The sequence below is a fragment of the Zootermopsis nevadensis genome, unplaced genomic scaffold (genome assembly GCF_977971745.1).
Source record: "Zootermopsis nevadensis isolate Lab colony 2312 unplaced genomic scaffold, Znev_1.0 Znev_ptg000004l, whole genome shotgun sequence".
NCBI lineage: Eukaryota > Metazoa > Arthropoda > Insecta > Blattodea > Termopsidae > Zootermopsis > Zootermopsis nevadensis.
In genome coordinates, this window is record NW_028259136.1 from 9,226,094 (window position 1) to 9,241,345 (window position 15,252).

Here is a 15,252-nt window from a genome sequence, read left to right on the forward strand (position 1 = left end):
GAGTGACAAAGTTCCTTACTTTATTTTATGAATCTTTACCAGCTGTCTACAAAGTTCTCGCTCTGCTGCGTCGAGAGGCTTTGGTCAGGCGCAGTCGTTGCGGGTAATTTGGGACTCCGAGGGCCGAGACTTCAATGCACGAATAGGATAGGAGCGTCAGCGGCGAGACGACGGAGGATGAAGGTGACCTGAAGCAGATTTGCTCAGCGGCAGTGCGTCCCACTGACATCTCTGTTTTCACGCGTTGTTACTGACCGAGAGATTTCTCATTGTTTCCAGATGATGATTCAGATGGTGTCTTTATCTTAAAATATGCGACTGGCATCCCATAAAATCTCCGAAAGTTGACGGTGAACCGTAAAATAACCAACAGCGTGTTAAGAATCTGGAGTTTAATGAAAGACCTTTCTCCATTACTGTTTTCAGTTCGTGTGGTAATGGGATTTGTCGCGTACGCCTCTGGAATGTCAGCGGATGAGTCCTTCACTTTTGTTCGCTGTGAAGTTAACGCAAAGTGGGTCGGTGCAGATAAAATGCTTGTCTGTTTCTGGAGGTATTACCGTAAGCGCGGTTCACAGCCATTCCTGAAAGCAGCTGAGCAAAGCAAGGACGCAGTTTGAGCGTCTTCGTGTCCTTTGTCGGCGCCTTTCGTCTGTTTGCACTGCACAGTGACTCCAGTCGACTGGGCGTGTCGATAAGGACCCGACCCTTTTCGAGACCCTGATTAAACACGCGGAACATTTTAGCACGTGGTCCAGCCTGTTTACCACTGAGTAAAACCGACGCCATCTAGGAAAGTCCTTCGTTCTTGATAAGGGACCCCGAGGTTGGTTATCGCGTTCGCTGTCAGACATTTCTTATCCCTCCCGTGCGTGCTACACGCCCCACCCATCTCGACCTCCATTTTTTGATCAACGTGATGAAGATTACAAATAATGGAGCTCCCTCCAGAATCCTGTCGCTTCATCTGTCGTAGGTCCCGTTCCTGACAAAGATTAGCTTTCACACCCGAGAAAATAGCAGGGAAAACTTTCTTTGTGTTTTAATATTCACGTCTTTTGGTCGTAGGCGAGGAGACAAAATATTCCGAACTGCGTTCCGCCATGTTAGTCTGCCTGAACCTTGCCGCATTTTCTGCGTCTGTAAAAAAAAGTCCGTTTTGTTCTCATTCGCTCTTTGAACGGCACAATCTGTTCGTATGCAATTAGACGCAGGCTTCATCGTCAGTGCACTTGTCTGTAACAAAAGAGCATCGCTGCGCGTTCTGACCGTTGAACTCGTCTGCTGTCGTAATGACGAATCTCTGGATGTCAGTCATGTGACGTCATCGCCATCTGGCTCCCTCCACAGATCCGGATGCTGTGAGTTGAGATATCTGCCGGTAACGGAGCGCACTGTAACCGAATAACCGAGTAAAATACGAAGCTTTGCCTTCCAAATGCGAGTGGCGCTGATTTGCAACGCAATCTTCGTGATGGTGAAGAGTTGTGTTTTCTTCGCGGTACGGACTGAATCTTAAAAACCATTTAGTCGAGCTTCGGGCTTGAAGCAAGCGAGTCCTCCGTCAAAATGAGGCCACGCTCACTCGTCTGAATAAGCTGTAGGCTTTGCCGCTAGAATTCTTGACAAATTTCTTGCATTCGAGAGGCGCGAACTGCGAAGGTAATCTTTTGTGTGTTTGAACTGCATAACGAGTTCATAGACGTATTAGTTAATTGTTTATTTAACAATGCTAATTGCTGTACTGTCCCCTGTGAGACTTAGAATAGGAAACTCTTGAACGATCTAGGTTCTTAATCATGTTTAATTATGACTGCATATTAAGGTCTGAGGTTTTGGCGCCGTGCAGACTTGTCTGTGGATATCGACGTTTCGGAGAAACACGGATGAACTACTCGCTGCCTCTGTCATCAGGATGATAAAGTTCTACTAGATTACACAAAGATTCGAACCGGGTACCTCTTGATTACAGGTCACATGCAGTGTTTGATGTGTGGTGCTGACATCCAGGAGCACTGTGTTGTTGATGAAGTGTCGTTAAATAAACAGTATAAACGTCAGTTAAGGGTCTGACCCTGTGCGTCGGTGGTTGCAGCGGCTGAGGCGAGCGACGGAGAAATTTTCTGATCGCTGTTGGATTCTGTGTCACGGGGCCCAGGGTCGGGTCACTTTCACAGCAAATATGTTGGCAGAACTGAGCCCACTTTCGCCTCGGACGGGCACCTCTGACATTAGATCAAAGGAAAATGGTTCGTTTCTTCTCGTACTGTACCCTGTATCGATACATCGTTTGACAGTGACGCTCTGGGTCGTTTTTCTGCTGATGTGAGTTGGAGCAAAGGTAAGTTCTCACGTCGAAACGAAATCGGTCGTTCATTTTGGTTGCCATTCGGTTCTTTAAATCGTTAGGGATTAGCGGAATTGGAACGCTGCCAGTTGCATGTGGGAAAGTATTCTTGGGTACCCGGAGGCGAGCCGTTCACGTTGTCCCTCCACTGTAAGAGGCTGTCTCCTGGTGTTGCAGATGTGTCGGGCCACGTGATGGAGGTGACGCGCGACTACGTGACCGTCGTGGCGGTGCAGGGCTCGTCCCCCGCGGAGGAGTACGTGACGGTGCTGAGCGTGGGGTGCGAGGCGCCTGACGGGGCGGAGGATGTCCTGGTGTACCGGCTGCCGGGCGAGCGCCTCGGCTTTGGGCTCAAATTTGAGGGCGGAACGAGCACGAGCGAGAAGGTGCGGCGCCTCTTCATCCAGTCGTGTGCCCCGGACAGCCCCGCGTCGCGCGCGCACTGCTCCTGGGGATCGCTGCAAGAGGGCGACGAGGTCCTGCAGATCGACTCGGTGCCCGTGACGGCCATGACGCGTCTGGACTGCGTTCGTAGCCTCAAGGAGTCGAACGTGGTGATCAAACTGCTTGTCCGCCACCCGGCGCCACCCCCCATCCCGCCCCGCCGCAAAACCCTCGGCCCCCCCACCGCCTTCGCCGACGCGCCACCAGAGCCCGAGGTGTACCTGGATCTTCTGGCGCAGGAGGAGCTGAGCTGCCTCACGGACACGGGCAGTGACGACACAGGGAGCAGCATCTCCACGGTGCTAGGCCCCTTCGACCAGCTGGAGGAGGACACGCTGCAGCCCCCCCTCAGCTTCCAGGACGCGCCGCTGAGTTACAGCGACGAGAAGGTGCTGCCGCCGAAACCCGCCCCTCGCAAGGACGTGCAGGCGAGGTTCAGGTCCGGTAAGAAACGGCCGCCGCCTCCACCGCCTCCCAGGAACGACCGCCCCCAGTGCCCCCTGAATGTGCAGACCATAGCTGTAGTGGAGACGGACAGGGGCGACTTACCGCGCCTCGTGGACGTCGTCCCCAAAGCCTTCTTGGAGGCGGAGGAGGTGGTGCAGGGCACTGCTTTGCCCGCAGCGACGCAGAACGGGGGCGGCAAGGAAGAGGCACCTCCTCGAACGATGGTGAGGCTGGAGGAGGTGGAAGGCGACGGACGCATCTCGGCAGGAGACGAGGAAGAAACTGGGTTTGTAGGGACAGAGAGACCTCCTGGAGACGGCGAGGTTTTGCTGGATTTTCAAGAAAGCACATTCTTAGGTACAGGAAATGAAGAATGCAGATCTGTAGAAATGCAGATTCAAAAAGCAGCATCTCCAGTGACGAACGGCGGAGCAGACAGTGCGGATAAGAGGCTTCCAGCAACAGAGAATGAGGAAAAGGACCCCGTAGGAACAGTGGGCAGCGAAGATGGAGGGCAGAGGCCGGAGGACAGGAGTGTGGAAGAAGCACTTGGGGCGACTCTCGTGGGGGAGGACGGAGGTAAGAGTAAGAATGAACGTACTGATGGCAGCAGAAATGTTGAAACAGGTGCAGAGGAAAATGAGAAATCGGACACAGGCTTAAAAGGAAACAGGCCTGTGGAGAATGGAGTCACGGAATGCAGTCCGGAAGATTGTCGCGTGGCGATTAAAAATAATCAAAACAATCCGATAGAGGCCAAAAGCCTTCAAAGTAGTTCTCCGGTGGAAAATGGTACAGAAATCAGTTTCTTGGAGGCTGATGGGCCTGTACCGAGGGACGGTAAGGAAAACATGGCTTTGATGGTCCGAGATGCAGAGAACAGCCTCGTCTTGTCCAGAAATGTCGAAAATGGCTCTGGGGGGCCTTTTGCAATCGATAACGAGGAGGACTCTTCCGGTATTCCTCGTGATGAGGAGACTAAATGTGCAGAAATCAGTCCTGTAGCAGGTGACGGTGTGGAGAGCGGCCACGCGGGAGCTAGTGATCTAGAGAACAGCCTTGTTGTTGTTGTTGAAAATAAGGAATGCGCGCCGGTGGTGACTGAAGGTGAGAACGTGAAGAACTGTCCTCCAGTATCTGAAAGCAAAGCCGAGGCACCTGAAGCGGGCAGTCCAGAGCTCTGTCCTGTCGAGTGCGAGAGTTCCGGGACAGCGTCCGAAAGAAGGAATGGAAACGGGCCCGTGGAAACAGACTCGCAGGACGGAGCAGTTAGCTCAGAGCTGCTCTGTGTTCAGGGGGATGGTGTTGAAGTACCGACAGACGCTTTCGTGGTGGCTGTGCCCCAGAGGCAATTCCTTCATTCTGACTCGGACGAAGAGGACTTCCTGATGGACCTGCCGGAAACTGAGCTCCTGGAACAGGGTGGCACAGTGTTTCAGCCTGCCACCGGGGCGCTACTGACCGCATCCGACGCCACCTTCTTCCCATTCCGATGCTGGGCGGCGACCAGCCATCTGGCGACCATCGGAGAAGATGAGGAGGAGGATTCGGCCAATCAGGGGTGAGTTGAGACGCTGACGGAGGCAGTAAACACCTCTGAAGCATCGGACCACTTAAATGCCCTCCTTCGTCAACACTTCGCGTGTTGAAGCAAGCAAGGAACACTTCCTGAGTCGTCAGGGCGTCTTGTTCCAGGGTGCCAGGCGTGGCTGTCGTTTCGGCCGAGGACCCGGGGGACAAGGAAGGCGACACCAAGGACTTCGTGGACGTCGACCTGGAGTCAAAGCCAGGACCCCAGCGCGAAGAAGAGGCACAGGCGACGGGAAGTGAAGGTAGGACCTCGTGACCTTGATTCTGTTTCGTTGTTCGCAAGGCCGCGTCACCTTGACGACAGCCCCGCGTGTCTTTTACAGAAAAAGACTGAATGCCAGCGTTAACACAGGCCTTCTTGAGAAGCTAACAGTCGCTCAGCTAGTCAAGGAGTTCCACGTATTTTATGGAATCCGGTCCACACCGTCATGTTCAGTTTAAGATAAATTTGAATATTTCACTCCCATCCACACCTTGTTCTTCCCGAGTGATCTTTTCCCAATGGGTTTTCTAATGCTTCCTCGTCATGAAAATTGGTCCATCGGCCCCCCCCCCCCCCAAGCCTCAGCCGTTGGCACAGACGCCAATTTTCCGCATTTGTCCTAGTAAAGCCGTGCCGCAGTTAATGCGATTTAGAGGGGTCAGGTCAGGGTAACCGGAAGTCGGCGAATTCGTCGTGACTAGTCACAGCTGTTGCGAAAATTCGGACACGCAGAACATTTCGCCGTCTCCTGCCATCTGTTGTCGGAGTACTGAGTTACGTGAATGAAATGCATTTCTTTCTCTCTCACTCTCTCTCACTTTTTAATGGCTGGAGGAGAGAGCAATGGAACTTGTGCTCTGACGATATTACTGAATTTAAGATGGGCGGGGCATGTAGCACAGGGAAGGTGAAAATTGCAGATTTTTTCGTCGGAAAACTTGAAGGGAAGAGACTGACTACCTGAGGAAGCGAAATCTTGTGGAGGAGGATAATATTAAAGTGTGTCTTTGAAAAAAATAGTGTCGACAGAATTAAAGTCGCTTGGGAACTGTCAAATGGGATTTTGTGAAAGCGGCAATGGACCGCCAGGCTTAAGAAAGGCGAGGCGCTACCGACAGCTGTGCGACACGAGGTTGTAGCCTCAAAGTGCTGGGCGTGCTCATTGAATTTCCGTTCTTGAGGCCTGAGTCTTAAAAAGTTATTTCTGGTCGCGACTAAAGGTTGCCGGACCGTCAAACCGGGAAGTATCTTGGCGGGAGGGAGTGGTAGATTTTGCGCTGAACACGGAAACTTAACCTTAAGGTGACGCAAAAGGCAAACCACTGACAGTTGACAGCAAGGATACGCGCGACTTGTTTTTGAGCGACCACGCCATATCATGTGTAGGGTACTCGAGAAATATCCGCCAGTCGTCTGCAGCAGGCCCTTGGCAACTCGCCGCCATGTTGGTTCCTCATTCCAGCGCCTTCTGGAATTCAGTCTGGCCAACGCAGAACACGTAGGAACGAGTTGGCTGTGATTCGCGGAATGTCGGCTGGACCACGTTCAGGATGGATAACATCTTGAGCGGCCCCAGCGAATGTTGGTTCTTGAAGCAGAAGCTGTTGTGCGGAGAGTCGTGACGTTGGGGGCCCCCTCTGGTTAGCCGCGTGTTTCTTCGTCCATCGCTTGCCCGTACCAAGTGCTGGAAGATATTTTCAGAGCCGCCGAGCCCATCCAAATTTGAGTTGAAATCGATTAGATATGAAAAATTCACATTCGGCGTTTGCGCACTGTTCACTTGGTAAAATGAAAATCTTCGTGTCATGGGAGATTGCATTTGCTGGATAAAGAGGGTGCGATGGACGGACCGGCCTTCTAGAACAGGCTTCCGCAATCTGTCTTTTTCCCGCGGCACGCCTATATATACCAAAGACATGACGTCACACCACAGAATTTCGCCTCACGAAAAGGGGATTCAGAATTATGCATGGCCATAAATATGAATCGATAGTTACCTTTTTAATGTCTACTAAAACGATCACAGTTTGTTGCGAAATGCGAGGTTTTTTCTCTTTCCGCCTTTCTGCATCGGCAACTTCTCCGTCACGTTTGTAACGCTTGTTGTCTGAACGCATCTTTGCAGGGGTTGACGTCTAGATAACTTCTTCGCTACAAATGGCGATGAGAGGTTGTTTTGGCCGTGTGTAATATGGAATGTGCTGCTTCCATTGCGAACTCACGTTGATGTCATAATTGTTACGAGCGAGATAATCCGTTTCTTAACATTTTACTCTGTGTTGTTAACGAGCTAATAGTTACGAGTTATATAATCTTTGGGAATTTCAAACCGAAATACCTGTTGGCCAATTGGGAGTGTAAGTTGCCATAGAAACCTGCAATAATAGAAGTGGTTTCTCTGTATATGAATTATTGGACAGCTTGCGTCCAGTCGGAACCGACACGTGTAGCGGATTACAGTGTCTGGCGTTGTTTGCTTACAAAGGATGACAAGAACGCGAGATATTTAGAATAGTAACGAATCTAATATTGACTTGGTAGTGAGAGAAGAATGTAAAATCTACTAATATTATTAGAGTGATTAAAATAGGGAGGTTCAGATGGGCTGGACATGTAACACGCGTACAGATTTTTTTTTTAAATATTTTTAACGTACCGTGCGTTGAGGTAAAACTTTCAGTGGAAGGCTTTTGCAAACACGGCGGTGAACATTCGGAGTTTACATAAGCGGAGAATACAACAAGCAGCTGAGTAAATAAGAGTTTTGAATGCATAAAGACAAGAATATGCGGACCGGCATCAGTAGGTTCGCGTGCCACAGGTTGTGAAGATGTGAACTGAATTGAAGTGGATTTTGTGGTGGAGGTTACGAAGTAAATGTGGCGATGCCCCATCGCAAGCCCCAGAACCGCTGGAGCAAAGTTCGTCCTTGAACTTGCCGCCTGCCTCGCGTTGTCCGGCCCTCTCCGTTTATGTATTTTAATTCGTCGCCAGTTCACCAGAAACCACGGGCGCATTAATTAACCCTCTGAAGCCCGAAGTTCGTCTAAACAACATTTAAGAATCCAGTCCGTACCGCGAAGAAAACACCACACCTCACCATTACGAAGATCGAGTGGTTAACGCCGTTTAAGCGTAGAATCACACGAAAAACATGGAAACCAAATGAAGGGGAGTTGGTGTTTCCCCTAAAGTCTCCGATTTTGACGGCAGTGGCCACTGACTGCGGGCCCAGTGGGGTTTGAGACGGGGGTCGAAGCCAGTCTCCTCTTTGCACCGTCATAAAATGAACGTACAATCGAGAGAAGTGTCTCGACGAACAAACCTAACCTAACCTAACTTGAAAGTAATGGAATTCCTGTTAAATTTGTAGGGCGGATTTTGGTGCACAAAAACCCACAGATCTCCACTAATCAATCAGCTTCTTTTAGAAACAGCCGATGCGAAACGAAGCTTACTTTAATTTGAAACATTTTTGACTATTTGTGTTTTGCAGGGACGCGTTCAGGTCGTGTTACTTTCGGGCTAAAAGTTTGGAAACTCCATTACAGACCGTAGGTCGATTAGAGGCAGTCGAGGTCCTGGGAGGTTCCGAGCGATCAGCCTCGGAATACGATTCGGAGAGAAGAATGTTAAGTCCGATTAGTAGGCATTTGTTATTCAGTCTGTGTGTTATGGTAACAGTGATTAATCCACTTGTTATTAATAATAACTGGAGATTACGTGTAATACCCAGACCAGTTTCGTATAATCGTCGATTATCCTGGATGACGTGTGAGATGCGTTTACACCAGGGATAGACAGGCAGGCCGACTGGCACCTCAACACCAATCACCACCCCGAATGTCATTGTCTTCAGTCAGTGGGAATAATTTCTCATTCTCTGACTCGTCGTTTCGTGCGACTTCCGAATGTACGCGGTGGCCTGGTCTTTGTTTCTAATTTCGTTTGTCCTGAGTCCCGACTTTTTTTCGTCTCGCTGCTACTTTTGCCTGTCTTTGTATTTTGTGCTCGTCATCGGCGTCCTTGGTTTGACCCTCGCCGTATTCCTTTGTGTGAACACGGGCTGCGATCCGCAGACCCCTGCTTTACACTCCGCGTAGTCTGAACCCTTTGTACCGCGCAAACGGACTTCGTGCGTGCTGTTTCGCTTGTTCTATTTCAGTCACTCCCTCTCTCGTGTGAAGTGAGGAGCATGTGGAAGGTCGTGGCCTATTGTAAGGATCTGTCCGAGCGTTTTTCAGGAGGCGATGTGTCCAGGGTGCTCTAGCATCGTTCAGACTTAACGTTTCCGTACGCAGATTCCTCAACGCGTCCGCTCGTTAATCGGATTGATTCGTCGATATGTGAGGCAGCCATCGAATGTTTCAATTCAGGGGCCTTTGACCCCCTCCTTTGTTCTGCCGAGCTCCAAGGCCCCCTGGAGGACGCAGGTTATGGGAACGAACACAGTGGGCCATGGCTGACCATGTGCGACGCTGTTCGTGACAAACGTGTGCCTTCTACGTGCCTCGCCTTCGTTCTATTATTGTTTATATCGTTCTGAACCTATATATTTTTTTTTTTACAATACCATTTTCGTGGTAATAAAAGTTTGAGACGTGAAATGTTTACTGTAAATGTAAACTCATTTTGCAGGAAATAATAGCAGAAAACTATTAATGTTATTACACGTGACAGGATTAACGGATTTTGATTAAATTTGGTATTTGAGGCTTTACTTGAACGTACTGGCGAAGTAGACTGCATTTTCGGTACATACCGGAAATTGAGGTTCGCCACTTTTGGTCTCATTGCGCTGTTTCTTGCCGGTGTTGGGTTGCGTGCTACTGTTAGCCTGCAAACTAGTTTTCACAAAACGACGCTCCTGTGGGCCCGCCCACCCCGCCTCCTCAAAGTAAACATTTGCCGCAGACTGACGAAACCCTCCCATGTGGTTTCCAGAAATTAGTAATGTGGCTGAGTGACGTGTCGTGTCGTGTAAGCTGTGACGGTTAACGCCGTGTGAGGAAATAATCGCTGTTTACACTGAGAATCACGCGAAACTTAGTGTTCAGAAGACAGAGTTGTTGGATCTTCAAGCACTTGGTTCGTATAATTACCACAGGGTTAAGCGTTCTCGAAACGTCGACTCTTTCTGATCGTAACCAGATGTAGCCCCAACGTGGACACATCAGGCGGTAGTTGACAGTTGTGTCTGTCAAAACAGTGATCGATATGACTGAGTAAAAGCTCAGACAGGCATGACATCGTTTTGCAAATATGTTTTTAGGCCTTGTAGTACGAACTGGCGTTACCAAGATGCTGAGTCAGTGTTTTCAGACCGGTTAATAACTCATCACAATATTTTTAGGAAAGGTAATAATGTCACAGTAACTTACGGAGTGTCTCTTACAGACCAAACTTTTCGATTTTATCTGCCTTAGGTCTGGTCGGGTTTCGGAATGAAAAAAAAATATTTAAAAAAAACTTTCGCCTTGGAATGTCGAAGTGAAACGTGTTTTATTCTCTACCTGGACAGTAAGTGAAACGGCGTTCAAATTTGCAGAAGCCATTTTGGTTCAGCGAACGGGTTGTGTACCCCTACTTCGTGTTTTTCAGGAATTTATTTTCAGCGGAGGCAATGTTTGTAGATTGTGTAGTAACACAGGATGAGGGCAATGTTTTCAGTCGTGCTAGTAGCGATAACAAGTGACTGTAGATCAGCGTAAGAGCCGCTCGGTCCCTCAGTCGCTCGTGAAGTGACGACCACGGCTGGTGAGTCTGTCTCTGCGTGTGTGTGGTTTCCTCAGTCTTCTTGCAAGGTAGGTGAACAGGCAGGGATTCGGCAGGGTAAGCACTGCAGCAGTGACATGTGACAGCCGTTTCGCTGGTGCCATTGTTCCGATCGTCACAGCTGTTCGTGTTCTGCACGTCATGTTGTCAAAATGGCGGAAAGAATGCCGGTCCAGATGACGCTGGATTCTTGGCAGATGAACCTCGACAGGTCTGCTTCATGCCTCGACGCTGTATCAGCTGGATAGGTCATATGGCGTTGAAACAGAACCAGGAGGTTGAGTGGGATGGCCGGGGGGGAGGGGGGCTACATGTCCCACCAACCTCTTCTTACTTGAAGATGTCTGTTACATGATGCTGTATCAGCCACGCGCGCTGCTCAGCGTCACAGAGTGTAGTTCATTTGTGAGGCGACTTGTCTGCGTCCTGTTTCGCTGTCATGTCAATGTTTGTTTGCTCGTGTTTGAGCTGTGTATCTGTTGACCCCTGACCTCTGCCCTCCAGAGACCGTGGCCAGGGCTGTCCACTCTGTAACAAGTTGATTTAATTTGTGTGAGCTCGTTTACCACTCACTCGGATTGTTTTCCGAAAAGGTTTGTAGCAGCAGTTGTGCTGTGTGGGTGTTGAACCGTGATGTATTACTTTCGCTGAACGGCGCAGGCGCGAACTGCATTTCTTAAGCAGTGCTGAGTGAAATGTTGGCACCTGAGAAGGTGCGTAAAACGAGTAGATACTCAGTGCCGGCAGACGGGCGTCTGCATTGTGTGCACTGTAGGACAATCTTTGTTAACCCTTTGAAGCCGAAGATCGTCTTCATAATATTTATGAATCCAGTCCGTACCGCGAAGAAAACACTACACCTCACCATTACGAAAATCAGCTGGTTAACCATTAGAAGTCGAAGCTCGTCTTCATAATATTTACGAATCCAGACCGTACCGCGAAGAAAACACTTCACCTAACCATTAGAAGTCGAATCAGGCGGTACCACATAAGATTTAACAAAAGAACATCCCGGTCAAAGCCTTAATAGTCAGTCGACTTTTGACGGCTCCTTGTCTACGGGGGCAACAGCTGTTAGAGAATTATTCAGCTTTTGTTGCATTATTTTTGTAGAGTGCGACTTCTTTGCGAAATATTTTGCTTTCTGTCTGTTTGTTTGTTTGTTTGTTTGCGATAAGCAATGAATGACTGCAGCTGGACAGAACGTAGACGCGTCTCTATGAAAGAACTCTGTTGTAACTCAGCGCTGGTGCATGTTTTGAGACTTTCTGTAATCCGGACCAGCTGTGTTGCTGAGTTACGCAAATCGACCGCTTCCTCTTTTCTGTGGCGTCGCGTCGAGACGCACGCGACTTCTCGTGGTGTCTCAGTAATCCGGTCCGCGGGTGTTAACCACGTCCCAGGAGCACGGTGACCCTTCTGTAGTCAGATTCGTCGCAGTTGTCACAAAAGCTTAATTTCAGCTCACGTTTCACGCCGTAGGCTTCTCCTTCTGAGGCCTCGCCCCCATCTCTGCCTTACGTTTTTCCCCATTTACCAACTAAAATTCTGCGTGCATTTCTTGAGCCAGCGGTTTGTCTGGTTGTAACGTCAGCCCCCCCGAGGCGCTGGGGAATGTCGGTTTGTGCAGCCCTGACTCTAGCCCGCAGGCCACAAGTGTCTGAAGAGACGTTTGAATAAGCGTTGTCGTCCGGGGGAGTGTCGGCGGCTTTCGGGCCACGCGAAGGCCGTGGTCGGAGTTGTGTGCTGTTCGTCTACACTGTGAGGGGGAGAATATCTGGACCCGAGAGGGATGAAGAGGCTGGAGAAAACTGCGCAAAGAGGAGCTTCGTTATCTGCGCCGCTCATAAAATATTATTAGGGAAGGGAGGAGGAGACTTCTTGAAAGACTCAGGGGCGCTCGGGGGTGATAATACATGAGTGGATCTTTGGAAGGTAGGATTGGATTCATGTGGCTCAGGATAGGGACCAGTGGTAGGCTCTTGTGAACAGGGTAATGAACCTTCAGTGTCAATATAAGGCGACTGTCAGCTCCTCAAGATGAGTAATTTTTCAGATTCCATCGTTTTACCTGATACAGCGTCATTGAACAGACACGAAATATATCGTATTGACTGAGGCAGACGGTCTAAGCCGCTGTTATTCCGATCGGCTCCGTTTTTAACCTTCGGACGATGTTAAGTGGCTCGGCCCGCCGTCTCAAGGTCACTCGTTCGACTCCCGACAGCGTCGCATCTCCATTCTGGTTGCTTCACCGGTTGGCCGTGAGGCGCTGTATCAACTGTTGCGATTAGGTATCAGTTGGAATTTTCCCGAAGATTCCTACAGGAACCAGAATCGAGCCACGATGTCCCATCCGAGGTTCGATCAAGTGACTTCCAGAACAAGTGTCGTTGCCCCTTGTGCGATTTGTCGAACCCTGGCATTGTGACATCCCGTGCTCGCTCTGACCTTCCACGAGGATAATATTAAAGTGAGGTTGACCCGTAGATGTTGCTACGTATTCTAAGAATCTGCGTTTAGTTTCATGGCCCTTCTAGAGTCGTGTTTGCCGACTTGAAAGGGACAGGGTTCCTCTTGCGTAACTGATATTCAAGACTCTGCCGACATGCGCAAGAGCGCGCCACTAGACAATGCCGTGACCTACTTTTATCCACTTCCTTCACTCACACCTTCGAATCAAGATCGATCTTAATTACTCCGTTTATGGGCCTTCACATATGAAGCCGTCGTCCTCGAACAAGGCGCCGGCAAGGCCCTTTGTACAGCAGAGTTCAAAAGCAGAGGAAACAAAGCATCCCCTCCGCTTAGTCTGTTTGAGTTGGGGAGCCGTCACGAAGTGTGGCAGACGACTTCTTCAAACAGGTTTTGATTGATCTGTGCGGTGCAGACTTTGCTCTGGCTGCCTTCGTGGCTTCCATCAAAATCCCATTTCCTTTATAAGACGTGCTCCCCGTCAGTGATCAGTAACGTGACTCGTGAATTGAACGCCCAGTGGTAACTATACGTACCACCTGCTTCAACGATCAGTAATCTTAATTTTGCATTAACTATTGTCGTCATGCAAACAGCGATATTTCCTTAAACAGCGTTAACCAGTCGATCTTCGTAATGGTGAAGAGTTGTGTTTTCTTCGCGGTACGGACTGGATTCTTGTACATAATTGATCGGCTTCGGGCCTCAGGGGGCTCGACGACAGAAGACAACGCATTGCTGTCTCCGGTCTTGTCTTGGATTGTCATTTCCAAGAACGCAGGAAAGTTCCGCGTAATTGGTCAGTCTCTGGGGTGTTTGTGTGCGATGATTAATGAATATTGTATTGGGATTAATGTGCAAGGAAGTGGTCGTGGCCGGACTTGGAACACTCTCTCGTATATGACGACTTGTGCGAGTTCTGGCAATCCGGGTGGTGCCTGAGTTGAACCGCGAGGCGCTGGCCTGGTCTGCAGCTGCCGAGTCATTCAATGACCCTTGGTACTTTAGAGCCGAGCACAGCCGAGTGTGCCCGACAGTGGCCGATCGACTGGAGTCGGGCGCGTAGATCGGCCAGTAGTCTGGCAGTGACCGGCTCATCGAGGACGCGAAGCCGGGTCTCTGGTCGGCGGCATGGAGCCACGCGTCGTCTTCCTGCAGCTGAAGACAGGTATGTCCGACGAAGCGACGTCCTCGTCTCGTGTTGTTGTTGTTGTTGTGGTGGTTTCGGGCGTCCTGTTGAAGATGGACGTCTTCTGGGCTGCACAGCGCCGCGTAGTCTGACCGAAGTCTCAGAGGCACGCACTGCCTCCATCATCAGGACAATCGCCTTGGTGATGGAGGCAGCAAGGACCTCCAAAACGTCGATAAAATTCTGCCAGACTACGCGGCGCTGCAACCCAGAGACGGCATCTTCCTAACGCTTCGCTGTAAAAACCCGAAATTTCGCAAATCTGTCGCAGTTTGTTGAACGACTCTCTTGTAACTGATACAATAAGAATGGGGTGGAATGAAGGGATTTGGAAGGAAGCGGTCGTGGGCTGATCATGTGTTCGTAAGGCCCCTCCTTCACTGCAGGTCGCCAGGTTTCAAACCCACGACTTTCTCAGGTCACTTCAAGGTGAAGTGGATCATTGAGCTGTTCGCTGCTGTACTCGGATTAATTCGTGTGGACGCACTGACGGGAGTTCTTTCGAAATGACTGACTCTTTGGGGCACAGCCCTTGTAGAGAAGCTGATCGTTGGCCACCATCGGCTACTCACGGGAAACGGAACTTCATGGCCGCGTTCAAAAGAGTCTGAGACATGAATTTAATCGACTACCTTCTGATCGACGATGCAAGGCGGTCGGATGACCTCTCTTTATATTCAAAATGTGTTTCGTAGAGAGACGCACGTGTTTTTCGAACGACAAGCCGTTTTTTGAGAAAATGCGCGATACGGGTCGAAATCGAGTATTCTTGATTTTTAGACAAAACCCGTAAATAACAAGATACTCGTTGTACTAACTAACTAACTAACTAACTAACTAACTAACTACGTGTAGTGATAATTTGTCTCAGTAAGAATAAAAAAGAAGAATTTAAAGCCGAGATCGGGGCTCGAACACGGTACAGCAGGTTAGAACGGACGCTCATCGCCGTCACCTGCTTCGATTCTTGACAGGGGAGGGAATTGTTCTGCCCCCCCC

At 49.8% G+C, this 15,252-nt stretch overlaps 1 protein-coding gene across 2 annotated transcripts in view; it reads left to right on the forward strand.

The window, feature by feature from the left end:
• Positions 1 to 15,252, forward strand: part of bbg (PDZ domain-containing protein big bang) — a 30,691-nt gene that overhangs the window by 3,809 nt on the left and 11,630 nt on the right. For both annotated transcript variants that reach the window (XM_087342727.1, XM_022074969.2), the window contains exons 2-3: positions 2,525 to 4,799; positions 4,934 to 5,070. In XM_087342727.1, coding sequence (XP_087198853.1) covers positions 2,542 to 4,799; positions 4,934 to 5,070 — 2,395 coding nt within the window. In that variant the 5' untranslated portion in view covers positions 2,525 to 2,541. The remainder of the gene's footprint in view (positions 1 to 2,524; positions 4,800 to 4,933; positions 5,071 to 15,252) is intronic.